The sequence below is a fragment of the Numenius arquata genome, chromosome 1 (genome assembly GCF_964106895.1).
Source record: "Numenius arquata chromosome 1, bNumArq3.hap1.1, whole genome shotgun sequence".
Taxonomy (NCBI): Eukaryota; Metazoa; Chordata; class Aves; order Charadriiformes; family Scolopacidae; genus Numenius; species Numenius arquata.
Window position 1 is genome coordinate 15,845,235 of NC_133576.1, and position 27,848 is coordinate 15,873,082.

Consider the following 27,848-nt stretch of genomic DNA (forward strand, 5'->3'; position numbering starts at 1 on the left):
GGAGACACCTCCCTTCCTCCCCCCCCGCCCGAGGGGAGGAGGTGTTGCCATGGCGAAGCCGCCACTGCTGGCGCGGTGCGCCATGGGCCCCGGGGAGAGGAGCGGGCGCCCGCCTGGCGTGGCCGCGGCCTTCTCGGAGCAGGGGCCCTGGCTGTACCGCTGGCGGCGCCTCACCGCCGGGGCCGGGCCGAAGGTAACGGGACCCGGCGGGACGGGGGGCGGCGCGGAGAGCGCTAGGGGGCGCCCTGCGGGGCAACTGTCCAATCAGGGCGCGCCCTCTGGGGGTGAGGGGCCGCGCGCCGCCGCTACTCCTCCAACGGCTTCAACGGCGGCGGGGCGGGTGGCGCGTGGGCTGCCCGCGCACGCGCCGCCCCGTGGGGTCCCGGCTGCTTTTAAGAGCAGGGTCAGGCTCGCACAAGAGGTTTCCTACCTCTGTGGGAGGGCTGCAGCAACGGCCGCTTTAGCTGTTGGAGGGGGTCCAGAGGAGGGCCATAAGATGACCAAGAGGCTAGAGCAGCTCTCCTATGAAAACAGGCCTGAGGGAGTTGGGCTTGTTCAGCCTGGAGAAGAGAAGGCTCTGGGGAGACCTTTCAGCAGCCTTCCAGTATCTTTCCTAAAAGAAAGCTGGAGAGGGACTTTTTACAACGGCATGTAGTGATAGGACGAGGGGTAATGGCTTCAAATGGGAAGAGGGTAGATTTAGATTAGATATCAGGAGGAAATTTTTCACTATGAGGGTGGTGAGACACTGGAACAGGCTGGCCGGAGAAGCTGAGGATGCCCTGTCCCTGGAACTGTTTAAGGCCAGGTTGGACGGGGCTTTGAGCAACCTGGTCTAGTGGGAGGTGTCCCTGCCCATGGCAGGGGGGGTCAAACTAGGTGATCTTTAAGGTCCCTTCCAACCTAAATCATTCTATGATTTGCCAGCAGATGGGAAGCCCACACTGCACTTGAGGGAATGGGGTTGACCTCAGCTGTGTTAAACTCCAGCTCAAAAAAGAGAGAGAGGTGATTGAAACACTATTATTTATTGATTTTAATCTTATTTCCTGCCAAGGTTTGACTACTATAACTTGAAACAGTGGATCAGGGTGAAGTAACTTATACAGTAACTCCCTCAAGAGTAAGATACCCTGTTGTTATGCATAAAACTCAGGGGTGTCACACAAAACATGCTGCTGAGCAGTACTGCAGGTTGTATGTGTGGGCAAGTAATAGAAGAGACTTACCCCAAAGCACCATCTGCATCTACAACCACCTATGATCAAGGAAAATGAGTTCTGGGGTAGACTTCCTTTTGTATTACTTCCTTGGGTATTGTGTTGCTCCCACCTTCAGCCTGCTTCTTAGGGCAGGCAGGAGTGTGTGCCTGTTTCCTCATGCAGCCTCCTAGACCTCTCTGCAAAGGGAATAAGTTCTCCAGAAATGTGGGCTGTCTGGGGTATGGGTGTTACATGTGAAAACACAGTGACACATCAGTACTGTTTACACCTCAGAGAGATGAATATGGGACAGAAAATCACTCATGCTATTCACACAGTGGCTAACCTGGCTATGACAAAATGCTGATAGCAACTTTCATAGTTGGTGGTTGCTGAGGACTAACCTGGCAAGTCTCCATTCAGCCCCCAGGGTCTGGGTGTTTGCATTCTCCTAACGTGTTCTCCAATCCCTGTGATTGGCACTAATTACCAAATGAGTGCTTATTACTTAATCATTTCTAAGTCCAATTTCTCCAGTCAATCAAGAGCAGTCAGAGAAATGTGTTTAAAGGAAATCTATTTCTTACAACAGCCATACTGTCTTGTGTTACATTCCCACCGATGTTTGCACTCTCTGGAGGAGAAACCTGGATATAGGCAATTTAAAAATTATTGCACAGAGATATAGGCACTTCACACAGTAATGCCTTAATCAAACTTATTCTAGCAATCCTTAGAAATGTTTTCATTCCTTTAATTTAAAGAGAGTGGAGCAAGCCTCTGAGTATGCCATCTCTGAAGCTTTTACCCTTCAAAAGTCAAGGTATCGACAGGGGTCTTGTGGTCCTGTGACAAGTTTGGAAACCGTGGAAGAGCTGCAAGATCATGATGAGGCCTATGAGGAAGGTGAGCTGAAATACTGCTTGCTACAAGCTGCCTAAAATGAATTCTTCTTGATCCAATATTGTGGTTCTGGTCTGAACAGGCTTTTACAAAGCTTGAGACCAAAAGAAACAGATTATTGTAAGATGCCTTTTATCTAATGGAGAAAGGCATAAGAAGAATCAATTGCTGAAGTTCAAGGTAGATCTTGATTAGCATATCTAAGAGAAGGATAAACTCTCTCTCCTGGACATTTCAGGTCAAGACCAGGATGAGATACTGCCCTTAAATACACACTGTATGGTCAAATACGAGTTGGCAAGCTATAGGAAACCGGATGAAATTCCCTGACATATTTTTTACAGTAGGCTAGATGTGAAAATGAAGTTGTTCAGTGTAACTTTCACATTTACAAATAATTGTGTGGTTTTGCTTTGATTCCCATGCAAAATTTTCTCCACTAATTAGCTAACTAAATATTCTCTTCATAATTCCTGCAGCCACCGGTACTTACTGAAATTTGAAAATAAAACTGCAATGCATTTGAAAAAACAAAAGAGAGGGAAGTTACCTCCCATCAGTGCTAGAAGTTCCTCTGCAGTGTAAAAAGCTGGTAGGAGACAGGATTTTAAAAACTGAATTAACTAATCTTTTAAAACTCAAAAGTGAGTCTTACAGAATGGAATGAAGACATGTCTCAGGAGCATCCACTTCAATACAGGTAGTCAGCTTTTTCACTTGTAATCATCACGGGTTCAAATAATAGCACGGAGTACACCTATCTGCTTACAGTGCACTGTCTGAATGCATTATACAGCGTAGTGGCTCCAAAGGAGCTGTCTTTGCAATTGGTGGAAAAGTTGCTTGCTTTCCTCATGTTTCTTTTTTTTTTTTTTTGTCCTTCCCTGCTAGGCTTTTCCTTTTTATAGCTGCCAATCCCTCAGGATTGCTCCTAGCTCAACTGAAAGCCTTTTATCTGGAATCCATTATTAGAATATTCAATGGTATTAACTACATTTAGTCCACTTTGCAAAGAAAGGTATCGATAAGAGAATTGCCAGAACTCTTTTACTCCAGTTATGAGGAGCTCACATTTCCCAGTCAAAAAAGTAACCCTTCCCCAAGTGATAAGCTGCTTTTCTCTCTTCTTTCTATTATCAGATCCTTGTTCCTGAGCTGGTCTGAGAGATTATAAAAGAACAAAATTGATAAGAGGGACAATAAGCATTAGATTTATGTTCAAAAAACCCCACCCCTTTTTAAGGAAGTTTTTAAAAGGCTTTATTGCCTTAGAAATACCAGGACTCAATGGGAGCATATTTATTTTGTGTTAGAACTATAGATTGGGAGCAGCTGTGTGCCTTTACCATGAATGACATGCACTGCAGTGGCTGCAGAGATACCTACTCTTTGCCCACCCTTACTGCACAGGTGGCTGAGGACGGCTCAGCTTCTCTTGGGGCTGCTCCTGATGCCTTGCAGTTTACAGCCCTGTGTTCTGCTTCAGGAACAGCTTGGTGTTACGGTTTGAAAAAAACCATAACAATTTATTGTCGTTTAGACAATTATTCTATCACCCGATGACCCCTCCCCACTTAGGAAGGTGAACTGGGGAACACAAGGAAACATGAGGGTTGAATTATAAATATATTTAATAGGATAAGACTAAATAATTAACAATAATACCAAAGAACCGGTATTAATCCTGATACTAATATAAGATATACAGGAATTATACTCAGCCAATTCCATCAGTAGGAAGCTGTGCACTCCCAGCAGTGGACAACAAATGTCAGATGCTGCGAGCGCAATGGCTTCGGGAGGAAGGGAAGGCCTCAGAGGTCCAGCACCGGGGCAAGAACTTCTCTGGACTGCTGCCACCAAGGGAGAGAAAGCTATTTCTAATTTATATTGAATGTGACGTTGATGGCATGAAATAATCCTGTTGGCCAGCGTGGGTCGAATGCCCAGGCCTTGCTCCTCTTCATCCCTTCACCTGGCAAGGCTCGAAAACACTGACACCTTGAATCCCACACAGCCCGGCTGGCTACAAAGTAAATATTTTAATGAATTCAGACACTGGAGTCTTCCACATGTGCATTTTTCCCCAGCATTAGAAGAGAAGTTAGTCCTGGGTCGCTCAGCCCAGGGCACTTGGCCACCCATGCAGTGAGGCCAGGTGGTTTGCTGAGGCGGCAGCCACATTAGCTATCCTTGCTTTTGAGTAGGAACTCTGAAAAAGGACTTTTTGTGTTTTTCCATAGAAGAGTGGAGAGAGACGCAAATAAAGTCCATAGAAGGACTTTATATCCAGTTGTTCATTTGAGCTCACTGAAGAGTACCAAATCCATCATAGGTGCGTTCCTGTAGTTTCAGTCTTAATTCTGAGTACAGGTAGTCCCTGGTGAAGTTGCAACCTGACAGATTTGTAATCTAGACTCACCAGTTGGTCCTGGAGCTGTAAAAGTTCCTGGTACATGAAAAGGTTAACCTATACACATGAAGCAAAGATTTGTTAAAACAGTGGTTCTTTTTGTATTTAACATATGACAACCTTGGCTGTACATATGGAAAATATCTAAGTGTCTGCAAGTGGAGTCATAAAACATATGAAAGCTATCTGAGTTATGAATTACCTCATGTGAATTCTATCTCCTTGATAAATGCTATAATCATCATATGAGTGATCTAAATGTCCATAGAATCTTGTGGGAAAAATTAGGTGGAGAAGAATTCATTTGTGGCATACATGACAGGAGAAAGTTAGCGACCTTCTCTTCCTATTCTTTTATAGATCAGGAAGATGAGAACAGAACTATTAGCCTTATTCCATTTTCTGTTGCAGATCAGCTTTCAGTTATTGTAGACAGCCTTCCCAGCATGTGATATAACTATCCCAGAGACAGAGTCTTGCTATTTTGCACTTGCCCATATACTTTTTAAGCAAGTGAAGTCATCAGTCTGTTTCCTCATGATAGCCCGAGAGCTTCTCAGTAACTGGATGAAGTCCAAACTGCAAGTGGAGCTGATAAATGATGGAGAAGAGGAAGTTGACTCTGTCCTCCTGGAAAAGCCTTCTGCAGCCCCTCTGAAGTATGAGCGGTTTGATGGTGAGAGCACAACAAAGCAGTTCCTGGCTTTCTTTCTGAGGATGTGCTGGGTAAGGGAGCCAGGCCTCATAGCTTGTCAGACTGAGAGGTTAAAGTTGCTTTGAGGCCATGATAGTGAGCTCAGTAGAAACAAGATTAGAGGTGGTAGTTTTTCTCCCCCAGCTCTTACAGCAGCTTGCCAAAGTGCTACACAAATGCACCTCATAAACATTTGATGTTTCTCTTTGTAACAGAAAATATTTTTTTTTTCTTTTCTGTATGGATATTTGTAAGGCCTGTCAAATTTATGCAGCCATTTGAGGTGCTCAGAGGCAAGGCAGTAAAAAATGGACAAAATGTTGTTACTGCTCTAGCATGTTCAATGGGAGACTGATTAAGGCTCTTTGGGGATAAATGGAGTGCAGTCAGTGTGTCGGCTTTCATCAGAAATGCATTCACAGTCTGGGAAAGTGATCCATTTAATTACATTAGGCTTTGTGATCTGAGACAGAGGAGTTTATTCATTTCAGACTAGCCTGAGATAATCTGAATTCCTCATTTCAGACTTGTGCAGCTATCTGGAACGTGAATTGGAAAGTTCTACTGTCCAAGAATACCTACAGCATCTTTTGCAGAGTGAAGCTGTGAGCTGTGGGATAGTGAAAAACCTTAGGCTTGAAGACATCAAGGAAAAACAAAAACTTGCAGATCCACGAATAATCATGGAGCTCAGACACAAGCAGGTGAGCAGGCAAGGCAGCACAGTTAAAAGGAATAAGATGGAGGATTATAGGATTATAGTAAATGCTCAGTGATAATTTCCCAGTGTTCTTTCCCAACCTGCAATAATCTCTGACTTGGAGGCAAATACCCGAGGTTACTCTTCCACAGTTTAGCTGAAACTTTACTGTGTTTCCACGTGCACATTAGCCATTCACAGTAGCTTGCACAGTCAACTTTCTCTACATCTCTTCAGGTTTTCCCCCTTTGTGAAGACTGACAGGAAAAGCTGCCGTGGCAGTCAGTTTTGAGTTTGGTCCCATCAAGTAGTACTGGTTTAACTTCACTCTCTTGAATGGAGTTTTTTGCTGGTCGGAGAGCAGAACCAGTCCAGCCAGTGCCTACTATGGATAGAGTTGTTTGCTTCATGTGAAAGGTGGATTATGACCCACCCTGTTAGTAGTGTATGATGAACCTCAAATTCTTCAGCCTTTGGCATCTGCTTTGACTTTTGCTGATTTCCTCCTTCCCAGGTAAAAGAAAACCGAATGAGGCGTCAGAAGGCATTAGAGCTTCAGAGACAAGAAAAGTTCCTGATGAAATCAATTCTGTCTGAGGCCAAGCTCCAAGCACAGGAGGAAGACAGAAGGAAAGCCCTGAAGGCCAAGAAAGAGGAGGAGGAGATGCAGAGGGAAATGGTGAAACTGCGAAAGGAAATGGCTGAGAAGAGGCACACCATGGCAGAAGCATGGAGAATGTAAGAGGGAGAGGGGCGCATGGAAATAACCACATGAAGAACACTTCTCTTACCAGCTCCTTTTAGTAAATATAAAAGGAGTGGTGGTCCCAAAGGAAAGATCTGCTACTCCTCTGTCTCCGAACTCTCCCAAAACCTTTTATTCCTTTGTTACCAATGTCAATGGCTAAGTTTATCGTTACTGGGCAGATGGGCTAAAGATAGTGTTACCCTCCTGATAGCCATTACCAGTATGTACACTGAATCACAAAGTAGGAGTGTGTTTGCACCACCACGCATTCTGTCAGTTCTGTGGCCACATCCAGCTTTGTTAGCATCTAATACAGCATGAAAGCCAGTACACACACGCACACACACACAAAATACTCTGTGTTGAAAGTCTAGCACTTACAATACTTCCTCTGCTATGAGAGAATAAAGAGCATTCTTGGCTGAGAATTTTGCAGAGGCATAATTTTTGCTTCTGCTGAGCTTGGATTGTCACAGAGATGTGACTTGTAGGGATGCCATTTATTTACTTAGGCAGCCCTGAGATCCTAAATCTTCTCATGCAAGTGCTTTACTGAAATCTTACTATTTTCTTCTGCCTACTATATTTTGAAAATGCTCAGACTGTTTAATCTCTGGGACCCCCAAACCATGACAGAGACTGTTTTCTAAGAAGGCCAAGTTAAATAATCAGCAACTTTCTAAGCTGTAGAGGTGATTCTCTTAGGATTGGCCAAAAAGTGAGTGAAATCTGCGCTACAGTACTTTCCTCATTGCATTAGATCTGTATGTTTGTTCACTTTCCAGGGAGGGGAAGATACAAGAGAAGAGTCAGAAGCTGTCAATGCAGGAGGTATCTGTTACTGCACCACTACCCCTTGTCCAGAAGAAGGAAGAGCAAGAAGTGGAGAAACAGAGAAGGGTTCAGGAGCTGCTGCGCAGGATTCACATCAATAAACAGAGAGTGAGCATCACCCTTCTTTATCTGAGACTCTGAGCTCCCTGCCCTCAGCTACCATTTGCAAAACTGAAGTACAAAGTCCTGGTTATCAGAATTTTTTACTTCTTCCAAGGCCTCCTCCTGATACGAGGAAAGTAGAAGAGCAGGGCAAGAAGTATTTTGTAAGACTTAGAAGCAAGAAATCCAGACCCTCCATCCCCAGTGTGTCTGTGTCTCAAGCAGGAGGTTTCACTTAGAATTGTAAAAAACGTGGTGCTCAGGACAGTTGCAAACATAAAGGCTTCTGCAGTTAAGAAATAGGCAGATGTACAGAGGAGGCAGCAGAGCAAGATTCGTTTTCCCTTGTGGAAGGAAGTAAAAGCTGGGGGGGGGCAGGGGAGGGAGCAGCACAAAAAGACCTGAGAAGCTTTTATTGTGCTTATGGGATGATATTTTAAAGATTACCTTGCAGACCCTAGTGCAGGAGTAGGGACAGTAGAGACAATAGAAGTGCTGAGGTCTGGGATAAATTTTGAGCTGCATCTCCAAGAGCTGAAGTACGCCAGCACATCCACAATAATGGGTTCCTCAAGGATCCACTCCCACTGGGTGCAGTAGGATATTCTGTGATATTGCAACAGCTCTTTTGAGGCAAACATGCAGACTTTAATAACTCCTAGTAGGAACCTATTTCTTTTATCCTCGTTATTCTGATACCACAGCCAGTTCTGGGTTAAACATCTAGTTGTATCAAATACTTGCAATTAAAGAGCAATCTTTTTGTACTGAGTAATTTTATATGGGCAGTCCCAGCGAAGGGAATAAATTTCACTGAATGCAGGTAGGAATGCCATCCATCACATAATGTTTTTAATTAATACAGCAATCATCATTAATGTCTACTTATCTACATCTAGAATTTATTTTTTTTATAGAGGAATCCCATAGCTTTTATGGTGATTCTCCCGATGACTCACTTCTTCTGCCCATATGCTGGATTTGAGCTTGGCTGCTGTTCAGCAGTGCACAGCCTCTCTCCAGCACAATCTAAGCTAGGAAGATAAGCCTGAATGAAACCATAGTACAATTTAGGGCTGGCATAATGTGAGAAGCCACGACTTAGCCGAGCTAAGCAATAGTGACACTTTGATAATTTTCCTAAAGCAGAAAGAAATAGTTAATGCATTGACATTTTGTCCTTTTCATAAGCCTCCATTTGGAGATTTCAGTGAGTGAGAGGAATGCAATTAAAACAAGGCATCATGACAAAAGGGGAACGGCTGAGTCCTGTGAGTTGACCCACTTGGAGGATCAAAATGAACGGTGTCTGCAGTGACAGGGCTAGAATTATGGGGTAGATTAGACAGCAAATTGCCATTCTGTACAATGTAAATCACTCCCAGAGGCAGCAAGTCTAATTACACAAGAGGGGAAAGGTTTGGCTTCCTGCTGGAACAAGGGTGAGCTTTGGTCGTGTCATAAATTCACACTAGGAAGTGTCTTGATTTTTGTCTAAGTTAAAAAAAAAAAAAGTGCTCCATGGAAATATTTGTGAACTGTTCTCCACAGAAGTGTTCTTACCTGGAGCATCTTAAGACATATTCTAGATTTTGAAATGTCTTTCCTGTCTCTAGAAATTCATTCTTCCTCACCCATTTTATTCCTTTACACTTGGTGAACTATATATGTATATGTTCCGCTCAAAAGCATAGACCCCCATGATGTTATCTTTCTGCTTTTTGTAAGAGACTTGCACATGCTCTGCATTTTTTTTTTTTACCCTCAAGGTAATTATTGAAAGTGGGGATTCCGAAGAATCTCAAAAATGAAAGTCAGATAAGGGGAAGGGTGGAGAGGATCAGCATTTGTGTAACACACTGTATCTTTCTCATTGGTTTTCTGAAACTCTCCCATGCAGTGCATGCAACGACATTTTTCTGCTTGGCTGAAAGTCATTCTGGAGCACAGAATTAAAATGGGAAAAGCCAGAGCCCTTGATGACTGGAAATGCCAACTGAAGGCCCTGCGAGCCTGGAGAAACTATGCCTGGGCCCAGAAAGTAGAGCAGGAGACACAGCAATTGGAAGTTCATCTCCAAGATCAAAACAGGTAGGGATCCTACACTGTGGAATTCCTCCTCCTGCAGCAGTACTTCGGCTGTGCAGTGATCGGGGACTGTCAAAGGGGCTTGCCAGTTAGCCGGCATGAGGAAAATAGTAGCTTTTTGAGAAAATTGCTACATTGCCTGCAGTCTGCCAGAGGCATTGTGGCACAGATGAACAGGAGCTTTAGCACTTTCCAACAAGCCTGCGTCTCACTCCCTCTGTAGGTATCTTTCCTGGAAATCTCACCTGGCTTGCTCCATACCACAGAGATTATGAGGTGCCATATTTATTCCTGATTAATATAGTTATTTCCTATTTCAGTAGTAGTATAGCAGAGATCATTTTGGCCAGTGCCTTTCATTAAGGAGGCTGTTGGATGAATTCCCTATCAGCCAGAGAAAATTTTGCTCTTGCAGGTGTCTGGCAGGCTGTGTGGTGAGGCACTGCTGCTTCCCCCTATGCAGCTGGCAAGGGAACAGGGTACCTCTTGTTGTGCCCATCCTACAGCCCAAGGATGACACAGGAAATTGCAAAATGTGAATTAGAGAAACTTAATTCAAAATAACGGGCATCATTTCTCCCCTCCCACTCCTCCTTGGAGAAAATCTGTACAGCTTTGGAGGGCCTTCAGAGTTAAGCGACAAAAAAGACTTGGAAAGTTATGGGGCCTTGTGCCATGGCCTGGACTGTGTTACTGGATGCAATTGTTTCAGGCAAGCCTGGGCAGAAGCCTCAATCCTATCACAACACAAGTGCTTTCTCACCCAGGAAAACACAATTGTCTGTGGAGCATAACCAGCGACGGCTTTTGCGCTGCTGCTTTCTGGCCTGGCAGCGCTGGAGCCAAGCAGAGACACAAAAGCGAGAGCAGCAGATCAAGAGGGAGGAGACGAAGAGAAAGATGGCACAGCTGCTGGAGGCAGTGTCACAGGGGAAAGGTGGTCTGCACAGGCCACTGGAGGTTAACAAGCCTGGGACAGCAGAAGTAAACTATCATCAAGATTTGCAGAAAGACAAGGTAAATCCTTCCCATGTAGTTTTGTCTCAGTACTTTACAAAGTACTTCTTTTGTGCAATCTGAAATAGCGTACATTGTCCCAGATGAAGGCTTCTTTCCCAGGGTGACCCTCAAATACATGTTGGCAACTGTTCAGGAGAGAAGTCTTTAAAAATCAGAGGCAAATGTGAAGGACAGTGGATGAGTTTTTAAAATCATCTCTAATGCTGTCAGAGAACAGCCCTTCATGTACTGAGTTGCAACGAGCATCCCACCCCCAGATCACTTTCGCTGAGAGATTAGTTACATCTTTGATGCCTGCTTAGACTGAAAAAGAATAATGCTTGACTGCATGACAAGAGATTTTGTCATGCCGGTGCAGCTCTGGCTTTTAAGCATGGGGGAAAAAAAGTTGTCACTGCTGTTTTGGAATAATGCACACCACAAGGAGGTAGGAGAGGAGAATCAGAGATTGCTTCCTTAAATTGTCATTTGTCAGATCGGAGCCAGACTTTCCTTTCTGTCTATAAAACCTGTACCAGAGCAGTGTCCCAATCCCAGCATGCGAGCTCACACACATATTCCAGGTCAAGCTTTTCATTTGCAGCATTTGTCAGCAAAAGTTGATTTCCTACAGTGCTTATATCATCCTGATAGGCCCATATTTTTCTTCTGATGCACTGGTAAAATTAGGGCTGGAAGGATGGGACTGAATTCGGGGTTTGACCTAGGAATCAGAAAGCAAAACTTATATCTGTTGCCTCTTCAGAGAAAGACCATGTATCAGAAAAGGCGCAGCCTCATTCCCCACTGTGCACCAACTTCATAATAATATTTATCAAAGCTGCAGAATAGGCATGAGGAAGCACCAACTTGTAGACTTTTCTTCTATCTGAAAAGGGGATGCCCAATAGATCAGCCGTGTAGATCACTTCAACAACTGTTTCTTTTATTTTCCATCTGAGTGCTGACTGGGGATACCAGAGTCCAAAAGGGAGTGTGCTAATCCCTGAGAAATGAACTGTCCTGAGCTGTGCTTCCTAACAAAGTAGTCAGGAGTTATTCCTCATAGAGCTCTTCCCTGATCAGTATTTCTTCCTCCCAGTGAAATGGCACATAGCTCTTTAACAGATTTTTTTTCACACAGCCTCCCATTTTGTGTATAACAGGGCCCCTCTGCCCTGGCTAGGAACTGGATAGTGATTGCATAGCTGATATTAGCCTACTTCTCAGGCATCTCGCTAGATTTGCATTAAAGAAACAGAAGGGCAGAAGAGAGTGCTTGGTTTTAATCAATGCCAAATTTTCCTCATTTCTTTCTCCCCCCAGCCAACTGAAACTTGCCTCATACAGAAAAAACCTGACCAGACCAGAGACCACTCTTTTCGGAACACTGCTCACACACCTCATTCCTACAGAAAACCCAAATTTGCCTGGGAGATTACTCTAAAACATGCAGCCGTAACTGCCCAGGGCCAGGCTGTGTACAGGAATCAAATAGCTGCTCTCCCCCAGAAGTTTCACACACCTGGTCCGAAGACAGCTCCTGCTTATGGTAGCCGTTTTGAGCACCGTCATGCCTTCCAGCAACGTCTGATTGAGGAGCAGAGGCAACAGCTTCAGAAACAGCAAGAGCTGATCCTTCAACTGCAGCAAAATCAGAGGCTGAGCAGAGTGAAAGAAGAGGGAGCACAAGCTACGGCTGTAACCCAGCAGCTGAACAACTCTGCTTCTCAAACCAGGAAGGAAAACCAATCCAGATGCAAGAATACATCACATTTGAGGTATATGCCCTTGATAAAGCAGGCTTAATTAATCAGCATGTCTCATTCCTACTCAAGTTGAGCCAGAATTTGCCAGGCACACTTCAGTCATGCTAGCGCTATCTGCTCTTCCCTCACCTGTGACTTAGCCTCAAGGATAGTATCAGGCTAGGCACAGTTCTCTGTCCTTCTCCCTTTTTGCAGTGGCTTGACATCATGTGATCCTTACAGGATCCACTTAGAAACAGCAACACCAGAGTGTCACACATAGTAGCAGCAGGGATTTATTTAGTTAGGGAAAAAAGAGTGTTGTCACATCTCTCCTAGGTAGCAGCCCTGGGTACTCAACTCCTTTGCAAGGATGCATCATTAATCCCATTTCAAGCAGAAGAGAGGTGTACCATGGATTCAGAATGAAAATGCAGCACAATGGAGAATAGAAGCTACAAGGCCTGTTTCTCAACCGTATGTGGTAGGTGTGAGACATCATTTGACCGCATTCATTGATGAATTTCTTTACTCTTTCCTTTCATAGTCCATCTGTTTCTCATGGGCCGGAAAACACAAAGGCAGCGATGCCATGCAGGAGGCCCTCCAGCCAGCTGACAGCTCATCCCATACTGAAAGGTATTGTTCTAGATAGCGAAGACCATTCCAGACCACTTTTCTCAACAGCTTGTCTGAGAAATTCTCTCTTTCTTTGCCTTAGCCTTGCTGGTTGATGACAACATGCAAGTAAAACTCAGCACTCTCTTTCCCAGTCTGACCGGTGCTGTGAGAGGGTGAGATGTTTTCATGCCCAAGTCAGGCATGTGCAAAACCTGGGCCACTGGAAGCCCCTCAAGTCCATGCTTAGAACACTGTGGTAGCGGTTACTTCTAGCATTTGTGATTGTTTCTGGTGTGACAAGACCCAGAGAGAAAAGCTCTACAGGGTTTTTCTGCTGTCAGTCTTATCCCCCTCATTGTGCATCCAAGTAACAAACTGACCAGTCATTTTCATCTAACTTTAACAGAGGTATTGAGATTTTAAAGGGAATTAAGTGCCTACCCCAAGGTTTTGTGAGACAATAGTAGCTAGGCTGGGGAAGGAGCTCTGGATCTCTGCCTTCTTTGAGATATCTCCCCTTCTTCTGACCACACTGGAACAGCATATACATGTTAAACATGCAGCACAGCCTTTTTATGCAGTAAATGAAGATCAGGTTCTGTTATATCCCTAAGTCATGTTCCTCCATATCAGTTGGGTGGTGGTCACAGTCTGCGTGAACCTCTGTCTGGAATACAATCATTGGGATATTTTAAGAGTTTTGGGATCACCAGAGCTTTTTGGCCATTATAGCTGAGCATTAATAGTTGCCTTTCATTAACTGACTGTGTTCAGCTCCAATGCTACCTAGTCCAAGCCATCACTCACCCTGATTGGCCTGAACTCTGTACACCTTAGAGACTGTAAGCGTATTTTCAGAGCACTCAGGTGCTTTTGCTTGAAGATCCAAAAAAAAATTCAATGAGTAAGTTATCACTGGATGATACTCCCTTGGCAGAGAATCCTGGGACAGCTGAGAGGAGAAAAGAATCTGAGGAAACTTATTGTGGTCAAAACACTTAAACGCCCCCCAGTTACTGATTGCTCCAGGCTGTGCTTCATTTGTGACTTCAGAAGAAGCAAGCACGGGTTCTCAACTCCACTGCACGTTCTGTGTGGTCACGTCAGGACTGTAGCACTTTCACTGATACCCAGCAAGATCACTGCATTGCAGTTTATCTCCCAAAAGAAGCATTAAGCAGTAGTTTCTCACCAGGGGGACCATATACTTGTGTGTCACTGTGGCAGGGATGCTTTCCATTATGAAGTTCCTCTTTAAATAAGCAATTGGAGCTTATTGGAGATCTCATAGCAATTGCTCCTAAATCAGGTGCCCTGAGCCTCAGCACTCAATCAGGGAAGACAGGGATAAAACCTCTAAACACAGCTCCTTTTATAACTGAGCCTCATGGCTGTGACTGTCAACTAAAGAGTGTGGAGTGAATCTAATGGGGATAGTCCTGAGTCATCCCATAAACGTTTATGGGTTTCACTGAATTTCACTGAATTTTTTAGAGTTGGAAGGGACCATAAAGATCATCTTGTCCAACTCCCCTGCTGAAGCAGGATTGCCCAGAGCATGTCAGAGCATGTTACTCAGGACTGCATCCAGGCGGGTCTTGAAAATCTCCAAAGAAGGGGACTCCACAACCTCCCTGGGCAGCCTGTTCCAGGGCTCTGTCACCCTCACCGTAAAGAAGTTTCTTCTCATTGGTTCCTTGGTTCATGACACTGCCAGCCATAAGAAGCAGCAAAAGCAAGTCCTTTTGTGCTGGCATTGCCAGGTCAATGGGGGGCCTGGCAGTAGCAAAACGTGGTCATCGTTGCTGACCAAACTTCTGCCATTATCCTATAGCTCATTTCCACTAAGCCTCATGTACTCTGTTTCTGTAGCTATGGAGGAGAGAGCAACTCAGCGGGCACAACGGAGGAGGAAATTAGAAGAAGCCAAACAACGAAGAGAAGAGGAAAAATTGGTAAGGAAAGCGGAAAGTGAAATAAAGTCTCTTTCACACCATTCCAGTTACAAGAAATCCTGGTTGAACACCAGCATCAGTGACCAAGAAAAGGCCCTTTACCCAAAACAGGAGTTTTATAGCTTGTGAGAAAGCAGATGTCCAGCACATATCAAAAGAAGTAGTTATTGCTGCATTTACATACGGTGACAGCACTAGCCCTGCCATATCACAGGCAGACACTTCATGCTGATGCATTTGCAATTCCAGAAGCAGCCTCCCCTACTACCACCCCAACATTTATTTCACACCTACCCCATGACTGTAACTTGTCCTTGCCAAGGATGGGAAGAGTGGAAGTGCATGCAGAGATCCACTTGATTGAACCTGGCGATGGTGGGTTTCCCCTCCCCTGCCTTTCCTGTCTGGTCTCATGCAGTTTGAGGATGTGCAGTCTCACCTTGTAAAAATCCTGCATCCTTCTAGCAGATCTCTGCTGAAGAGAGAAGATACTGGCAATGTTTGCATAGTTAATACACAAATTCTGTGATACACATCCAACAGAGGAGCCTTCTTAGCTTCAGGGTTCTTAGCTTCACAGCATTAAGGTGTTACTGAAAACATTGATAGTAAGTTACATTAGGATTAGAAAGTTCAGAACTGGGGTCCTAAAACAACTAGCATTTCTTCCTTCTCTGAAGCAAGAGAGATGCACTCACATACACAGGAGGCTGAAACAAGCCTTAGAGAATGCTTTAACCATACAGGGGACAGACAGGCATCGGGTTAGGTTTCCTCATCTGCAGTTGCCACGATCATAGAGATCGGGAAGCACCGTCATAGTAATCGTGCATTATGATTGGTGTGGGTTTTAGGCCTTTGATGCATACACTAAGAGCTAAAGCTTTGTGAAATGAAAGTGGATTTGGATTTGCAAGTGGGGTAAATAAACTTTCAGAGAAGGATATTGTGCCAAGTATGACCAGTATTGCAGTAAAACAACTTGTTTGATCTTTGGAGAAAGAAATGTTTGAGTACCTGTAATGCTGCTTTGCGCATATAAGTGAAACTTCAGAGCAGAGCCCAGATATTCAGAACTGACTTCGGCAATCAGGTTATCAATAAATAACTTGGTGTATGGTTTAAAATTTTAGAGGAAGAGTGAGAAAATACTATAACTTAGAGCAAAGAAAGATATATAGGTAGTAGAAAGATATATACAGGTAGCAGAAAGAACAGTCCCTCCTTCCTCTCCCTTCCACAGTTCATTGTCCAGCACAGGTCATGTCTAGTATGTGACAAAGTCCGCTTCCTTCTGAAGTTTCAGGTGCTGGTCAATACTAGAGGAATACTGGGAAATCTTAAAGGTCAGTGTTCTCTGAAAAGGTCACGTGCCAAATTAAATTTTACCTTCCTCCATTTTCTCCATTTCAAGGCCCAGCTGAAGGCTAAAGAGGAAGAAAGACAGCGAAAGGAGGCAGAGGAAAAGGAAGCTCAGAAGGAAAAACGACGGGAGGAGAGAAGGCAGCAAAAGCTGGTGACCAAACACCTCACCTGTTTCCCCCCACTTTAGCAGGGATTAGGGAAGAAGAGCCATTATGCACTAGCACTCAGTCAGCAGCCAGAGTTACATGAACTGAAGGTCTTCATTAGTAGAGCAGAGTTCTACAGCACAGCATCCACTATATAGACTCGCCACCTTCCTCTTTTTGGCAACATTAGGGGAAGGGCTGTGGACCAAATGCACTATGAAGTATATACTGGCTCTGCCTCATCAGCAGGACTAGAGGTCTCAGCTGGTGGATGTTCACTGCTGAGGTATAGCCACATAAGCCCCCACAGTGGCAGCACATTCAGCCTACTTTCAGGCTGCTCCTTCCACTTGTATCCCCTTCCAGCATACACAATGATACCAGTCACAAACACATGATTTAAAAGTAAACAACCCTGACATATATCAAGGGCAACTTTTCAGCTGAAGAATAGAAGCATTCTCTCCTTGGAGCTAGTCTAGGAATAGCCCCGCTTCGTTATTGTTATTTGGAGATGAGCTGTCCTAATAACCCAAATAGCACATTTGAAATCCTAAGGAATTTGACCTACAACTACTGTTCTACTTGGATTGGGTGTTTTAGGATGTTTGACCTTCATCCCTGAGTCTCAGTCAAAAGTAATATTGTACAGTTATATAATACCCACATCCCTCCCCTACTATTTAGGTTAGATTAAGTGGTAGGGTCCATATGTAAACTCAGAATCATTTTTGGACATGTTTTCAATCTAGTTTTATAAACATAGAAAGCTGCCTTCCTCGAGCTCACCAAAGCACCCATCCCCACACTGATGAAGGCCCATCAAAAGGAGGTTCCTGCTACATCAGTCACTGCTGGTAGCCACAGATTACACGTCTGCTACAGTAACACAAACTGCAGTGCTGAGGGAAGGCCACAGGCTGATATATGGCCCAAGGAAATGTCCAGAAATGCCATCATCTTCCATAAGGATTTTCAAGACAGTTTGCTCTGCTTTCTACCACAGGCTCTGGTACATGGGGTCATGTCTGGTCTGCACTGCTAAAGATGATGCAGATCCCTATTTCCTGCCAGGTCAGGACCTCCAGCTCCAATATGACAATCTATTGTCATTGCTTAACATCCTCTTCATCCAGAGTGAATTAAAACTAGTGCTCTTTGTATCGTAGAAAGAGTTGGAGAAGCAGAAGAGGCTGGAGAAAGAGCAGCAGCTCCAGAGAAAGGCCAGAGATCACTATGAGAAGGTTCTGCTGAGAAAGCTGGGAATGGTGCCATGGAAAAGGCTGAGGGAGCAAGCCAAGGAAAACCTATTGGTAAGTGCTAAGGATAAAGGAAAGGACTGATGCCATAGGAGGAAGGTAAAAAGAATGGATGCATCACTTAGCAAAGACCTTAATAGGCTTTTAATGCCAGGTAGAGATGGAAAAACAAAAAATTCTCCCTCACATCCTGCCCTATATTAGTTCTTTAAATCAGCCCATCTGACAGTAATTCTGAAAGGTCATCAAAAACCCACAAGGGTGGCATCCTCATTTATAGCTGATTAAACAGGAACCAAAAGGACAGAGAAAGGAATGAATTTCCATCTAATGAGAAGTCATCTATCGTTAACCTCCACTTCTCTGCAATACTAACTGCCACATGATTTGATGCCAATAATACAGTGGGAGTTAGTTTAGTACGATACAGCCAAAAAAATAAATTGAAGTTATATGACATGAGCCAGTTAGTTCTCCTGCTCCACAGCAAAGTTAATCAGTAAGATACTGCCAAGCCACTATCGTTATAGTACAGTTAACCCCAGCCCATCACTGGGGCTTTCCCTCTCTCTGGAGTCACTGCTGGTGCAGTACTGGCCACTCCTAGAGGTAGGACACCACAGGTGATAATCCAGCAGTCTGTTCTAGCCTGGCCATACCTTCAGTGCAGAATAGCAAATGGCATGACACGAATATTGCTAATGAAGCATTTCCGTACATGACTGAATTGGCATGTCTTATCAGGGATGGACTAATAACATTCAACCATATCCCAAAGATTTAGCCAGAGCCCAGGGCTAAGTTGGCAAGCTTCCATTTAAGTCACTAGAACTACAGCTACTTACAGTACTCAACCAAATGCACATAGGCCTTCAGCTGGGAAGAAGTAGAGGGATAGCAGCTGCTCCAGAAGTCCACCCTGCTGGTCAATGTTATGGACGGGGTTGGACTAAACTGTTACAGGCCATGCCTCTGCTCCATTTGCAATAGGTTAAACTGAGCATCTAATTCAAAAGCATATTCTCTAGAAATGATGCAGTGGTAGCCTGATAGACTGGTCTTGTTCCTTAAGCTGACCCCTCTTGGTGGCAACCTATCCTGTAAATTATTCCATCTGTCAGACATCTGCATTTTGGGGGTCCCAGAAAGCTGAGATGATTTTCTAATGTACCCAGTTTTCTGTAGCTTTATGTTGATGTAGTCACTAGCTGAAGTAACTGCCATGCCTGCTGTCTTTACTCAGGTGGCACAAAGGCACCACTGCTTAAGCCTGCAGAGGAAATGCCTGGTGACTTGGCTCCAGCACACCCAGGGGAGCCTCATGGAGAAGGTGTCTCGGGCTGAGGACTTCTACTGCCATATGTTGCTGAGACAGGGCTTCAGGAACTGGCTAAAGGTTCACCTGCACCACAGTGGAAAAACAATACCAAGCAAGCTGGCTACTGGCATGCTTTCCCCTCACCACAGTGCCGCTTCACACACTGCAGCCCAACCTTTGCTGAGTTACACGGTCCTCGTTCCAGCAACATCATTCCCTTCTTCAGAGACCTTTCAGCTCTCCGCTCTCCATCATTCTCCTCCACTCAGGATATTCTCCTACATACTGTTCTTCCACCTTTGCACTCTCTCCCCCTACTCCCTGCTGATTTTCCTCCACTCATGTCCCCATTATCCTTCAGTGCCACAGTCTCAGCACTGCTCTGTTTCTGCTTATTGAGCTGGGGGTTGGGAGAAAGAAGTCATTCTCACTTCTTTCTTTGTCCTCCTTCTCTAGTACCAGGATTATCTCTCCACTCTGGAGGAGAGAGCGAGTACCTTTCAAGCAGCCTGCCTCAAGAGGAAGTACTTCTGGGCATGGTTTGATCTGGTCATGGAGGAAAAAAGTACCTTATGGGAGAAGCTGAAGATCGCTACTGAACATAGTAACAAGTAAGTGCATTCCCTTGCCAGCAGTTCTTTTAACTTAGGTTTAGTATACCCTATGGATTATTTTAGGGACTACTTTTGACAGGTCAATTTTCTGCTCTCCAAGAACATGTGAAACAGGTTCTTTACAGCTGGTATTTTGCTTCTGTGATATGCACAGACATCAGCAGAGGTTTATGGTAAGAATTTTCCATGCAGCCTGGAAAAGGAAATTTAGTGGTACCCTTCACAAGACTTTTAAATCTGCTGAAAGAGAATACAGTGAAAGCGGATAAGTAGCTGAAACTTTCTAAGCTGATTAGCAGATCTGGCCATGCAGCTTCTGCTAAAAGCTGCCTTAGGAAAATCTTTAAGTACAATTATAGCAAGCCAAATGATTGTGCAGGAATTACACTGTATTGTTTTGTCCACAGCAGATGATTTAGTTCACAAATCCAAAGTTGATGAACTAGAAACCCTACTTAAGGAATCTTTTCGTTTATGCCATTGTCAGCCTGACTTGGCAGTGAGAGCTACAGCAGACAGTTCTACCAATCATAACAAGCTGGACGCAGACGCACCCAGTTCACTCACTGTCCCATATCTGCATTAGCTGTGCATTTTAACAGGAAGAAAAAACTATTGTCAAAGTTTAGCAGAAAGCAGAAGCATATTCATCTCTCTCCCCATGAACGCATGCCAGCTGCATGCAGTCATGAGTAGGCTGCGCCTGTGCATAGCCCAAACAGGATCCGCAGCACCTTGGAGGAGGAATTAAATTAAATTCACCTCTTATGTGGTAGAGTAAACCTGTTTGAGCTTGCTGTGTCAGTAAGATCAGAACAGTGCATGATTTAACCCAACAAGCCAGCAAACTGGAAGAACTAGGGAAAATTTAGACCCAGGAAGAGACTGCATTCATTTTACGTATGACCTCATATTAAGAGTGTAATCCCCTGTCATTCCACATTACCTCTTGCCCCACTGACCAGCAAAAGGCAGTTCAGGCCTTGACATAGCAAACTATTCTTTAGACAGGAGTGTTGCTCCCTATTGTCCGTATGGGAACCCAGGGCAAGGCACCTTTGATGAGGTGATTAAAATCTGCTAAGAATTGGAGCCCAGCTACCTGTGCTCCGAAGTGGTTGATCTGGACCAAATAAGCCTGCATTTTTCCTGAAGAAAGTGTTTTCAGAGACTGTTTATTCTACAAGAAACATCTTTTATCTTCAGAGTGCTTAAGCAAACACCAGCTAGTAAAACCTGTTGGAGGAAGGAGCAAAATTCTTGGGGGAGAAGAACAGAGAAGGGCAATATATTGTTTTTTCCTGGGATGACTGACACATTAATGGAGTGGTCTGCATGCAGATTTTTAACATGTCACAGCCCTGAGTAGCAGCAGAAAGGACAAATCCCCCAAGTGCTTTAGGAGAGTTCCCCCCTCAAATAGAAGTCATCTTTTGATTACCTGTTATGTTATGCACACATCTGCATGTCGTCACTTTGTTCTTTGTGTCCCCGATTTCTTTAAGGAGACTCATGCTGAATGCATTCAAGGTGTGGAGGCAGTACCCATTACTGATGAAAAAGGAAAGAGAGAGAGAGGAAAGGAGAAACCAGCTACGCAGGAGAGTAGCTGAAATTCTCCCCGACTTCCTAACGTGACAGAAGAAAGCCAAAGACGACTGGGAAAGGGGACAAAGAGACTGATTCTCTTCCATGCTATCTTCCTACTGACTGAAACAAATTCGAGGGGAAGTCCTGTCCAGTGCAAAGGGTCTTACAGCCAAAGGAAGCTCCCTGAGGCCACTGCTGTGGTAAACTAAGCATATACGGAAACTTACCTGACACTTTCGCTTTGCACTTCAGGGGATTATTCCCCACAAGGTCCTCCTTGTGTGAAGTCTCTGTGGGGCCAGACCATTTCTACAAGCAGAGCTGCAGCACTGACACAAACCCTCCTCCATCGCGGGAAGCACAGAACTGAACTGCACCTATTTTTCCTTAAGCAGTGACCCGGTGCTTCTCTGTTGCCAGTACTCTGTAGGGTGGCACAGCTTGATCAGAGAGGGAACAGACCTGACTGTCAGCTGACCCCTACCCACTACTGCAAACTTGGCTATCCAGAGAACAGTTTCTAGCTAACTGCGCCAGGGAGGTTTGGATGGGAGGAAGAGAGGGAAGAGCTATTTATGCATGTCATATTTGCTAACGGTCCAGATCACAGCATTGCATGTGGACAATCTAAAACTTGGATTCTTTTTCAAGGGACTGCCTAGTTCACAGCACTGGCCAGCTCACAAGCACAGTGCTTTGACTGTGGTGGGAAGCGGGGATTCCAAGTTTATGAGCCTCTATCTTTTTGGCATTTAAAGATTTTCCAAGCTGGTTAACTGTAAGGACGTATTGTGCAAGTCTGTTTGGGCTTTTTCACTTGATCCAAGACTTCAAAAAAATACAAAAATCCAAGAAAAAGACAGACTGTATTTTTTTACATAAGCTAAAGCTGACATGATTAAAATGAAAGTTTCTTCTCACTGTTTAACTGTAACCTGCAGCACAGTGCAGACAGGGTAATGCCGTTAAGGTACAGTACGCCTTGTCTTAGCAACAGCATAAGGCAGGAATCTGGAATTGCATCCCCCTCACAAGATAGGCAAAGTTCTCTCCAAAAGCGTTTGGCAGTACAAGGAGCACTTGGGTAACACCAGGAAGAAGGCAGTTTACCATTATCCATTATATCAGAAAATTTTAAAAACCTGTATAAGCCTTGAAAGTTTCCAATAAATCCAAATCTGAAATGAACACGACTGAGTTGTTGGTGCAAATTGTATCAGAAGCTAAGTGGCACTAGACAGAAGTCCAGGGTCAGGGACTTGGACCAGCACTGAGCACTGCTGATGAAGTAGTATAGGACAGGTCAGGTACCCAGGCCCAGCAGCAGGCTCCAGAGCCTTTATGACCAGGAATTTGTCCATGCGGAGAGCTCACAGGGATATGGTCAGAGAGCCTTCCTGCCCACACAGGCCAGGCTGTCGAGCCGACTCTCAGTGTAGGTCTGAAGACACCTCCCACAGCTATCGTGTATAACACGTGAAGGTTTAGCATCTCCCAAAGGCTGATTACAGACCTGACCACCAGCGGGTCAGATGAGCGCATTATCCAAGCGCTGGGAGCTGAAGGTGCCTGCGTGGAGTGTGGGCGAGTACAGACCATCTGGCTGCATTAAAGGCAGATTGCAAGAGGAAGCGACAAGCTGAGAGAGGGCTGAGTAACTCATCTTGCGGGGAAGAACGGGCACTGCAGAAGGGGAGCATCTTTTGCAGAGGACTGAGCTGAAGAGGCAGGCAGGAGCAGAGCTGGGGACTGAGCTACCAAACCAATGCCCCAATGCGGCCAGCAGCCACACTTGGTGCCCCAAACCACTAGCAACTCAAGGGTGCTTCCAGTTTACCAAACTGCAGACTCTTCCCCTAGCAATGCCACATTTGCACATTTTGTGCTCGAGGTCCACAGCTCCCACTCGCCTCAGTGCCCACTCAACATCCATGAAAATAACACTGCTTATGTGGAACACAACTTCCCCCAACCAGAACCTGAAGTAGTCAATACTTAGTTTTGAAAACTGGCCTTTGTCTCCAATACTCTTACTTTCTAAGTTTTCTTCTATTCTTAACAGCTTTAACAAAGATTCTCCTGCTAAGATGCTCTTCTGCTGGACAATTCAAGCAGTAAGAAGCCAAAATGATGATCCAGGAGGAGCTGTACTTTGACACCCCTTTGCCCTTGCCTACTGCTAATTCCATGCTAGCATGGAGCTGAAGACTCAGCTGCATCCAGCTGAGGGAAAGGGGTGATGTTCAGGGATCAAGCATATTCATACTGAGCCCAGTCAGAACCAAAGGGAAATGGAGAAGTCCCTTGACTTCCCCATTCAATCCACACCCGGCTGAAACAACTCATACCTCCTTGGCAGAAGCAAGGCTCTGCCTGATGATGCTGTTGAGAGACTGCACAGGACACCCCTAAAGTCCCTGGCATGATGTTGGTGTTTTGCAAATTAAAGCTCCATCAAACAGTTCCCAGCAGGAGGGTGACACACAAGAGAGCTTGTCAGACCGCTTCAGCTTTTAGCTGTGCCAGAGTATCCTTCCTGCTCCAGCACTTGGTTAAATGCAGATGTCGATGCCTTAATGCTGGTCATCAGCCCACAGTCCCACAGCTCAGGCACATTCCTGCCTGTCAGGTCCTTGCTTTTCTTAGCAAGAGATGGAGGTGGCTGCACAGCCAGACTTTCCTTCTCCTGCGCAGGCAGCGGTGGGAGGACTTTCATTTCGGTACAACAGCAAACGCAGAACCCTGAAATGATCACAAACTCCCCTTCTGCCCAAACCCATCCCCAGCTGACACCTGCCCTCCAGAGTTGTTACATGCTTTTCTAAAAACTTTGACCACAAAAATATCTCCTTCTTGGTCAAATCTGCATACCAGTCTCTTCAGCGCCTCTCAGGCCCAGCTCAAACTGGATTCGAAACAGTGCCTGAAGTATTAAACAATTTCCTCTGCTCCCTCCCCGCCCAAGACCGTAGCTGGGCACAGTAGTTAGCCTGGGAAGGGTCCGTGAGCCACTGCAGTCTGATCCACAGCTCACATTTGCAGACCCTGTTATGTGTTTCAGATGCCAGTTGCAGTAACACACCTTACATTCCCCAAACCATGAGTACCACCCCAGACACCACGCTCCTGCTGTGTGGGGACACCATGGCAAGCCACAAGGGGGAGAAAAAAAAAAAAAAAAAAAAAAAAAAAAAAAAAAAAAAGGCGCCAGGAAGAGATGGTCTCAGGTGTCCCCATCAATGGCACTGGAGTTAACTGAGTTGGTGGCTGCTGGGCCATCAGAAGTCTGACACCCTTCTGCACACACACCACTCTCACCTAACTACGTACCTGGTTCACTGCTAGTGCAAGGTCCTTGTCAGTGAGTGCAAAGTAATCTTCAAAGAGAAATAGCTGAACAGCAGACAGACATGCCACCCAGGCAAATCAAAGCAGAGATCTGGGAACAATCAAAGGCACCTGTGATTCTACTCATTAAAAGTCATCTTGCCTTTCAGCAAATGTCCCAAGGTACCGACAGAATCAAAGGCTACATCTCTTCCCACTATCTGCACAGAGAATATCCACGTCATTTCCAAATACGGCTTAGAAGAGGGTTTAAAGGAAGAGATTGATTGAGCCCCCTTTTGGGGGTTCTGGATGTGTTGTGTGGGCAGGTATAGGAGGGAAAGCATGACGCTGGACAGAAAGGCTGGGAACCTGATCAGGTACAAACACTCAGTATCTGATAATGGATTGCTCTTGGGACACAAGACCCCAGTTCAGAGCACCACTGCAGGGGAACATTCCTCATTTCCAGGGTGGTGAGAGCTGCCAGCAGGTCCCACTTTCATCCCAACCCAAAAAAAACCAAATACCAATTTTTGCAGAACTGGAAGAATACTTGTTTCCCAGCTTCTCCTTAGCCTGTTGCTCCCTTATTCCCAAATCCTGTTCATAGTTAAATAGCCACGAGATGATGGCTGCTTTTGGTCATGTGACTGGCTGAGTACATGGTCATAAATCAACAGGCCACTCCACAGATGATTTCTAATAATTTATTTTGATTCACAATTGCATCCATTTGGAAACACTGCATATGATGCAAAATGGACACAAACACACACACACGCGCCAGTCCTTTCAACAAAGCTCACAAATGTGTTTCACAAAGTTTCTTCCTAAAGCTTAGGGTAAAAAAATAAAACCAAAACCCCACACTCACAGTTCTTCCAGAGCCCATAATTCTTCAGATTATCAGCAGAAGAGTTTCATAAAGACAAGATCTTGGGAGGCTGAATTACTGCATTTCAGAGTGAGCCTCACATGTCCGCAGAAAGATTTTCGCTGTACAAACATCCTGATAGGGGAAGAAAATCTAGGAAACTGTAGAGTTCTTCACTGAAAACAATACAGGAAAACACATCCATAATCACAAACGCTTCCTGCCCTAATGAGGCAATATACATTCATATAGAAGGAAAAAAACAAGCACATTATTAAGACATTGGGCAGTGAGGCAGTATCCATTTTATCTTCAAAAGAAATTTTACAGCAAATGGTTTCATTAAGACACTTGAAAGCAACCTACTTAAAAAGAAAAAAAGCACCATCATAGCATGAAGGCTGAAATGTGATTAGGAGTCACAAGCAGCACCAACTCAGGCTCGCCAGTGACTTTTGTCATTTAAGGACAAGTTAAATGGAGAAACAGTCAATGTAGGGACCTGTGACTTGCCTACGGAAGAGCACGATTTAAGAAGACACAGTTAAAGAGTGCCAAGCCACCTTTTACAGGGTGTATCTAATGGTGCGCAGTTCTTAGTCTAGTCACCAAATGGTGGAGTGCTGGCATTTGGACACAGAAGGTTTAACACTACAACAGCAGCAACGTCAGAACTCTGGTCCCTTAAGACTTGCCCTGGTCTGCAGAAGTCTACACGATCTGTGTGTGAAACAGCAAATGCCACGGTCATGGTTACAAGCAGAATAAACTCTGCCCAAGTCTGGGCAGAGAAACATCAAGGCTAGATATTACCAAAACTCTTCCCTGCTTCTGACCAGCTCTGGATCTTCTCTTCTTACACAGGGAAAACTTTGCAAGGGCCAGCAGGCTACTGTATTCTGCACTGCCAGGTATGTGCATGCAGTTTTACTGGCAAGATACTGGTCCAGGTCTCGAGGACAGACATACGCACAACCCACAAGTAACCTGTCAAATTCAGCCTGCTCCCACTGCTCCAGCACCCAGGCAGCATGGATCTAGGCAGCTACCAACTCAGTGAGCCCACGGACTGACTCTTTATGTCTAGGTTTTAACATTTTTCGACCAGCATGGCCAATAACAAGCTCAGCAAGAAAATACTCAGAAAAGAAATTGTCCTTCAGTGCACAAGACATCACAACAGTCTGCCCTTGCTGTAAGTGCAAAAGGGAACATTACTCTTCAAGGGCTTCTAGCTAATTCTCAGGGCTATTAAAAGGAGAGTTCCAAAGTATGCATCTGAAGCTTGCAACTCATATCTGAAATCTGAAGCTTTCACATATCCTGTTACTTTATGCTTCCCATCTCCCAAGGAATTCACAAGGTAAGTCCTCTCAGGAAGAAGACTGGACTGTAAACAAAAGCCTTGTCTTTAAAGAAAAAGTCACAATTGCTATGCAATTACAACCACATGAACTTCCTATTCACTGGAGAATCAGCACTGCATTCTCCTTCTAAAAAAACCCCAGCCTTGCAACCAACCGTTTCAGGGTCCTGAATGGTTCCAGTTCCCTCTGGAGTGAGTGCAAAAATAAATTTTACTTTAGCACTTTACCCCAACTATATTGGCGTGGGCTTGACCAAGGTATGGAATGGTTACAGTAGTCCAAGCTCATTTGTTCCTATCTGCACTCCAAAGTCCACACTGCCTGGGAGAACAACACTGAGAGTGTCTCGGTGTAAGCAGTTCAAAGCAAATCTCCCACGCCAGAGCTCATGAAGAGAGGAGGAACAAGGCTACACTGACAGACAGGCTGCGAAGTAGTAACCAATCTCTGCTTGTGGGAGAAAGCGATCACAACAGGGTCAGGCATTGCCGGGGAAATGATCTGCGATCTGCTCTGCTTTCTCCCAGCCAGGAGTAGCAGGACTCCACAAAACCACTTATCTCAAACCTGTCAACACTCCCAGAGCTCTTTCGGCTCATGATTGAATTCTGCGCATGTAACTCACAGAGACAGAGTGGTTGGCTACCTTCACTGCAGGGGTTCATTAAGCCCAGGAGGTCATTCTGCCTTAATCTTCCTAAGTGCCAGCAGGATGAGGTCTGAGAAGATCACAAACCTGCTAGCCCACAGCATCCTTCTCTCTGGGCTTGCCAAGCTCCAGTTCATCTCAGCAGGCACCACAAAATGCATATGTGCCATGGAAACGTTTACAGACAACTCATGTGGAGGCGTGACCTTTGTGTGAATTTAAACTCCTAGGGTCAGGCTCCAGCTCCAAACAGTCAGAAGGTCATACTTGACTGCTAGAGAAAACAGTTAGCACAGTCCTGCTGAGTGTCTTTTTCTTCACAATAGGGC

General features: G+C 44.9%; 1 protein-coding gene across 1 annotated transcript; it reads left to right on the forward strand.

Annotated features, from left to right (window-relative positions):
* The first annotated feature begins 49 nt into the window (after positions 1-49).
* Positions 50-22,131, forward strand: CCDC191 (coiled-coil domain containing 191). Its single transcript, XM_074153226.1, has 16 exons — positions 50-193; positions 1,967-2,108; positions 5,063-5,194; positions 5,738-5,916; positions 6,427-6,650; positions 7,446-7,602; positions 9,497-9,687; positions 10,452-10,701; positions 12,010-12,464; positions 12,979-13,070; positions 14,925-15,007; positions 16,422-16,523; positions 17,688-17,831; positions 19,021-19,173; positions 19,552-19,706; positions 21,215-22,131. Exons 1-16 carry the CDS (start codon positions 50-52, stop codon positions 21,345-21,347), a joined length of 2,736 nt encoding a protein of 911 aa, XP_074009327.1. The 3' UTR covers positions 21,348-22,131.
* Positions 22,132-27,848: the final 5,717 nt, after the last annotated feature.

What these genes read in the sequence shown, in the direction of transcription:
- CCDC191 (XM_074153226.1), top strand. Translation starts at nt 50, where the DNA reads ATGGCGAAGCCGCCACTGCTGGCGCGGTGCGCCATGGGCCCCGGGGAG. An exon ending in CCGCCGGGGCCGGGCCGAAG is followed by an intron (nt 194 to 1,966) that starts GTAACGGGACCC and finishes TTTAATTTAAAG; the next exon opens with AGAGTGGAGCAAGCCTCTGA. An exon ending in TTCACATCAATAAACAGAGA is followed by an intron (nt 7,603 to 9,496) that starts GTGAGCATCACC and finishes TCTCCCATGCAG; the next exon opens with TGCATGCAACGACATTTTTC.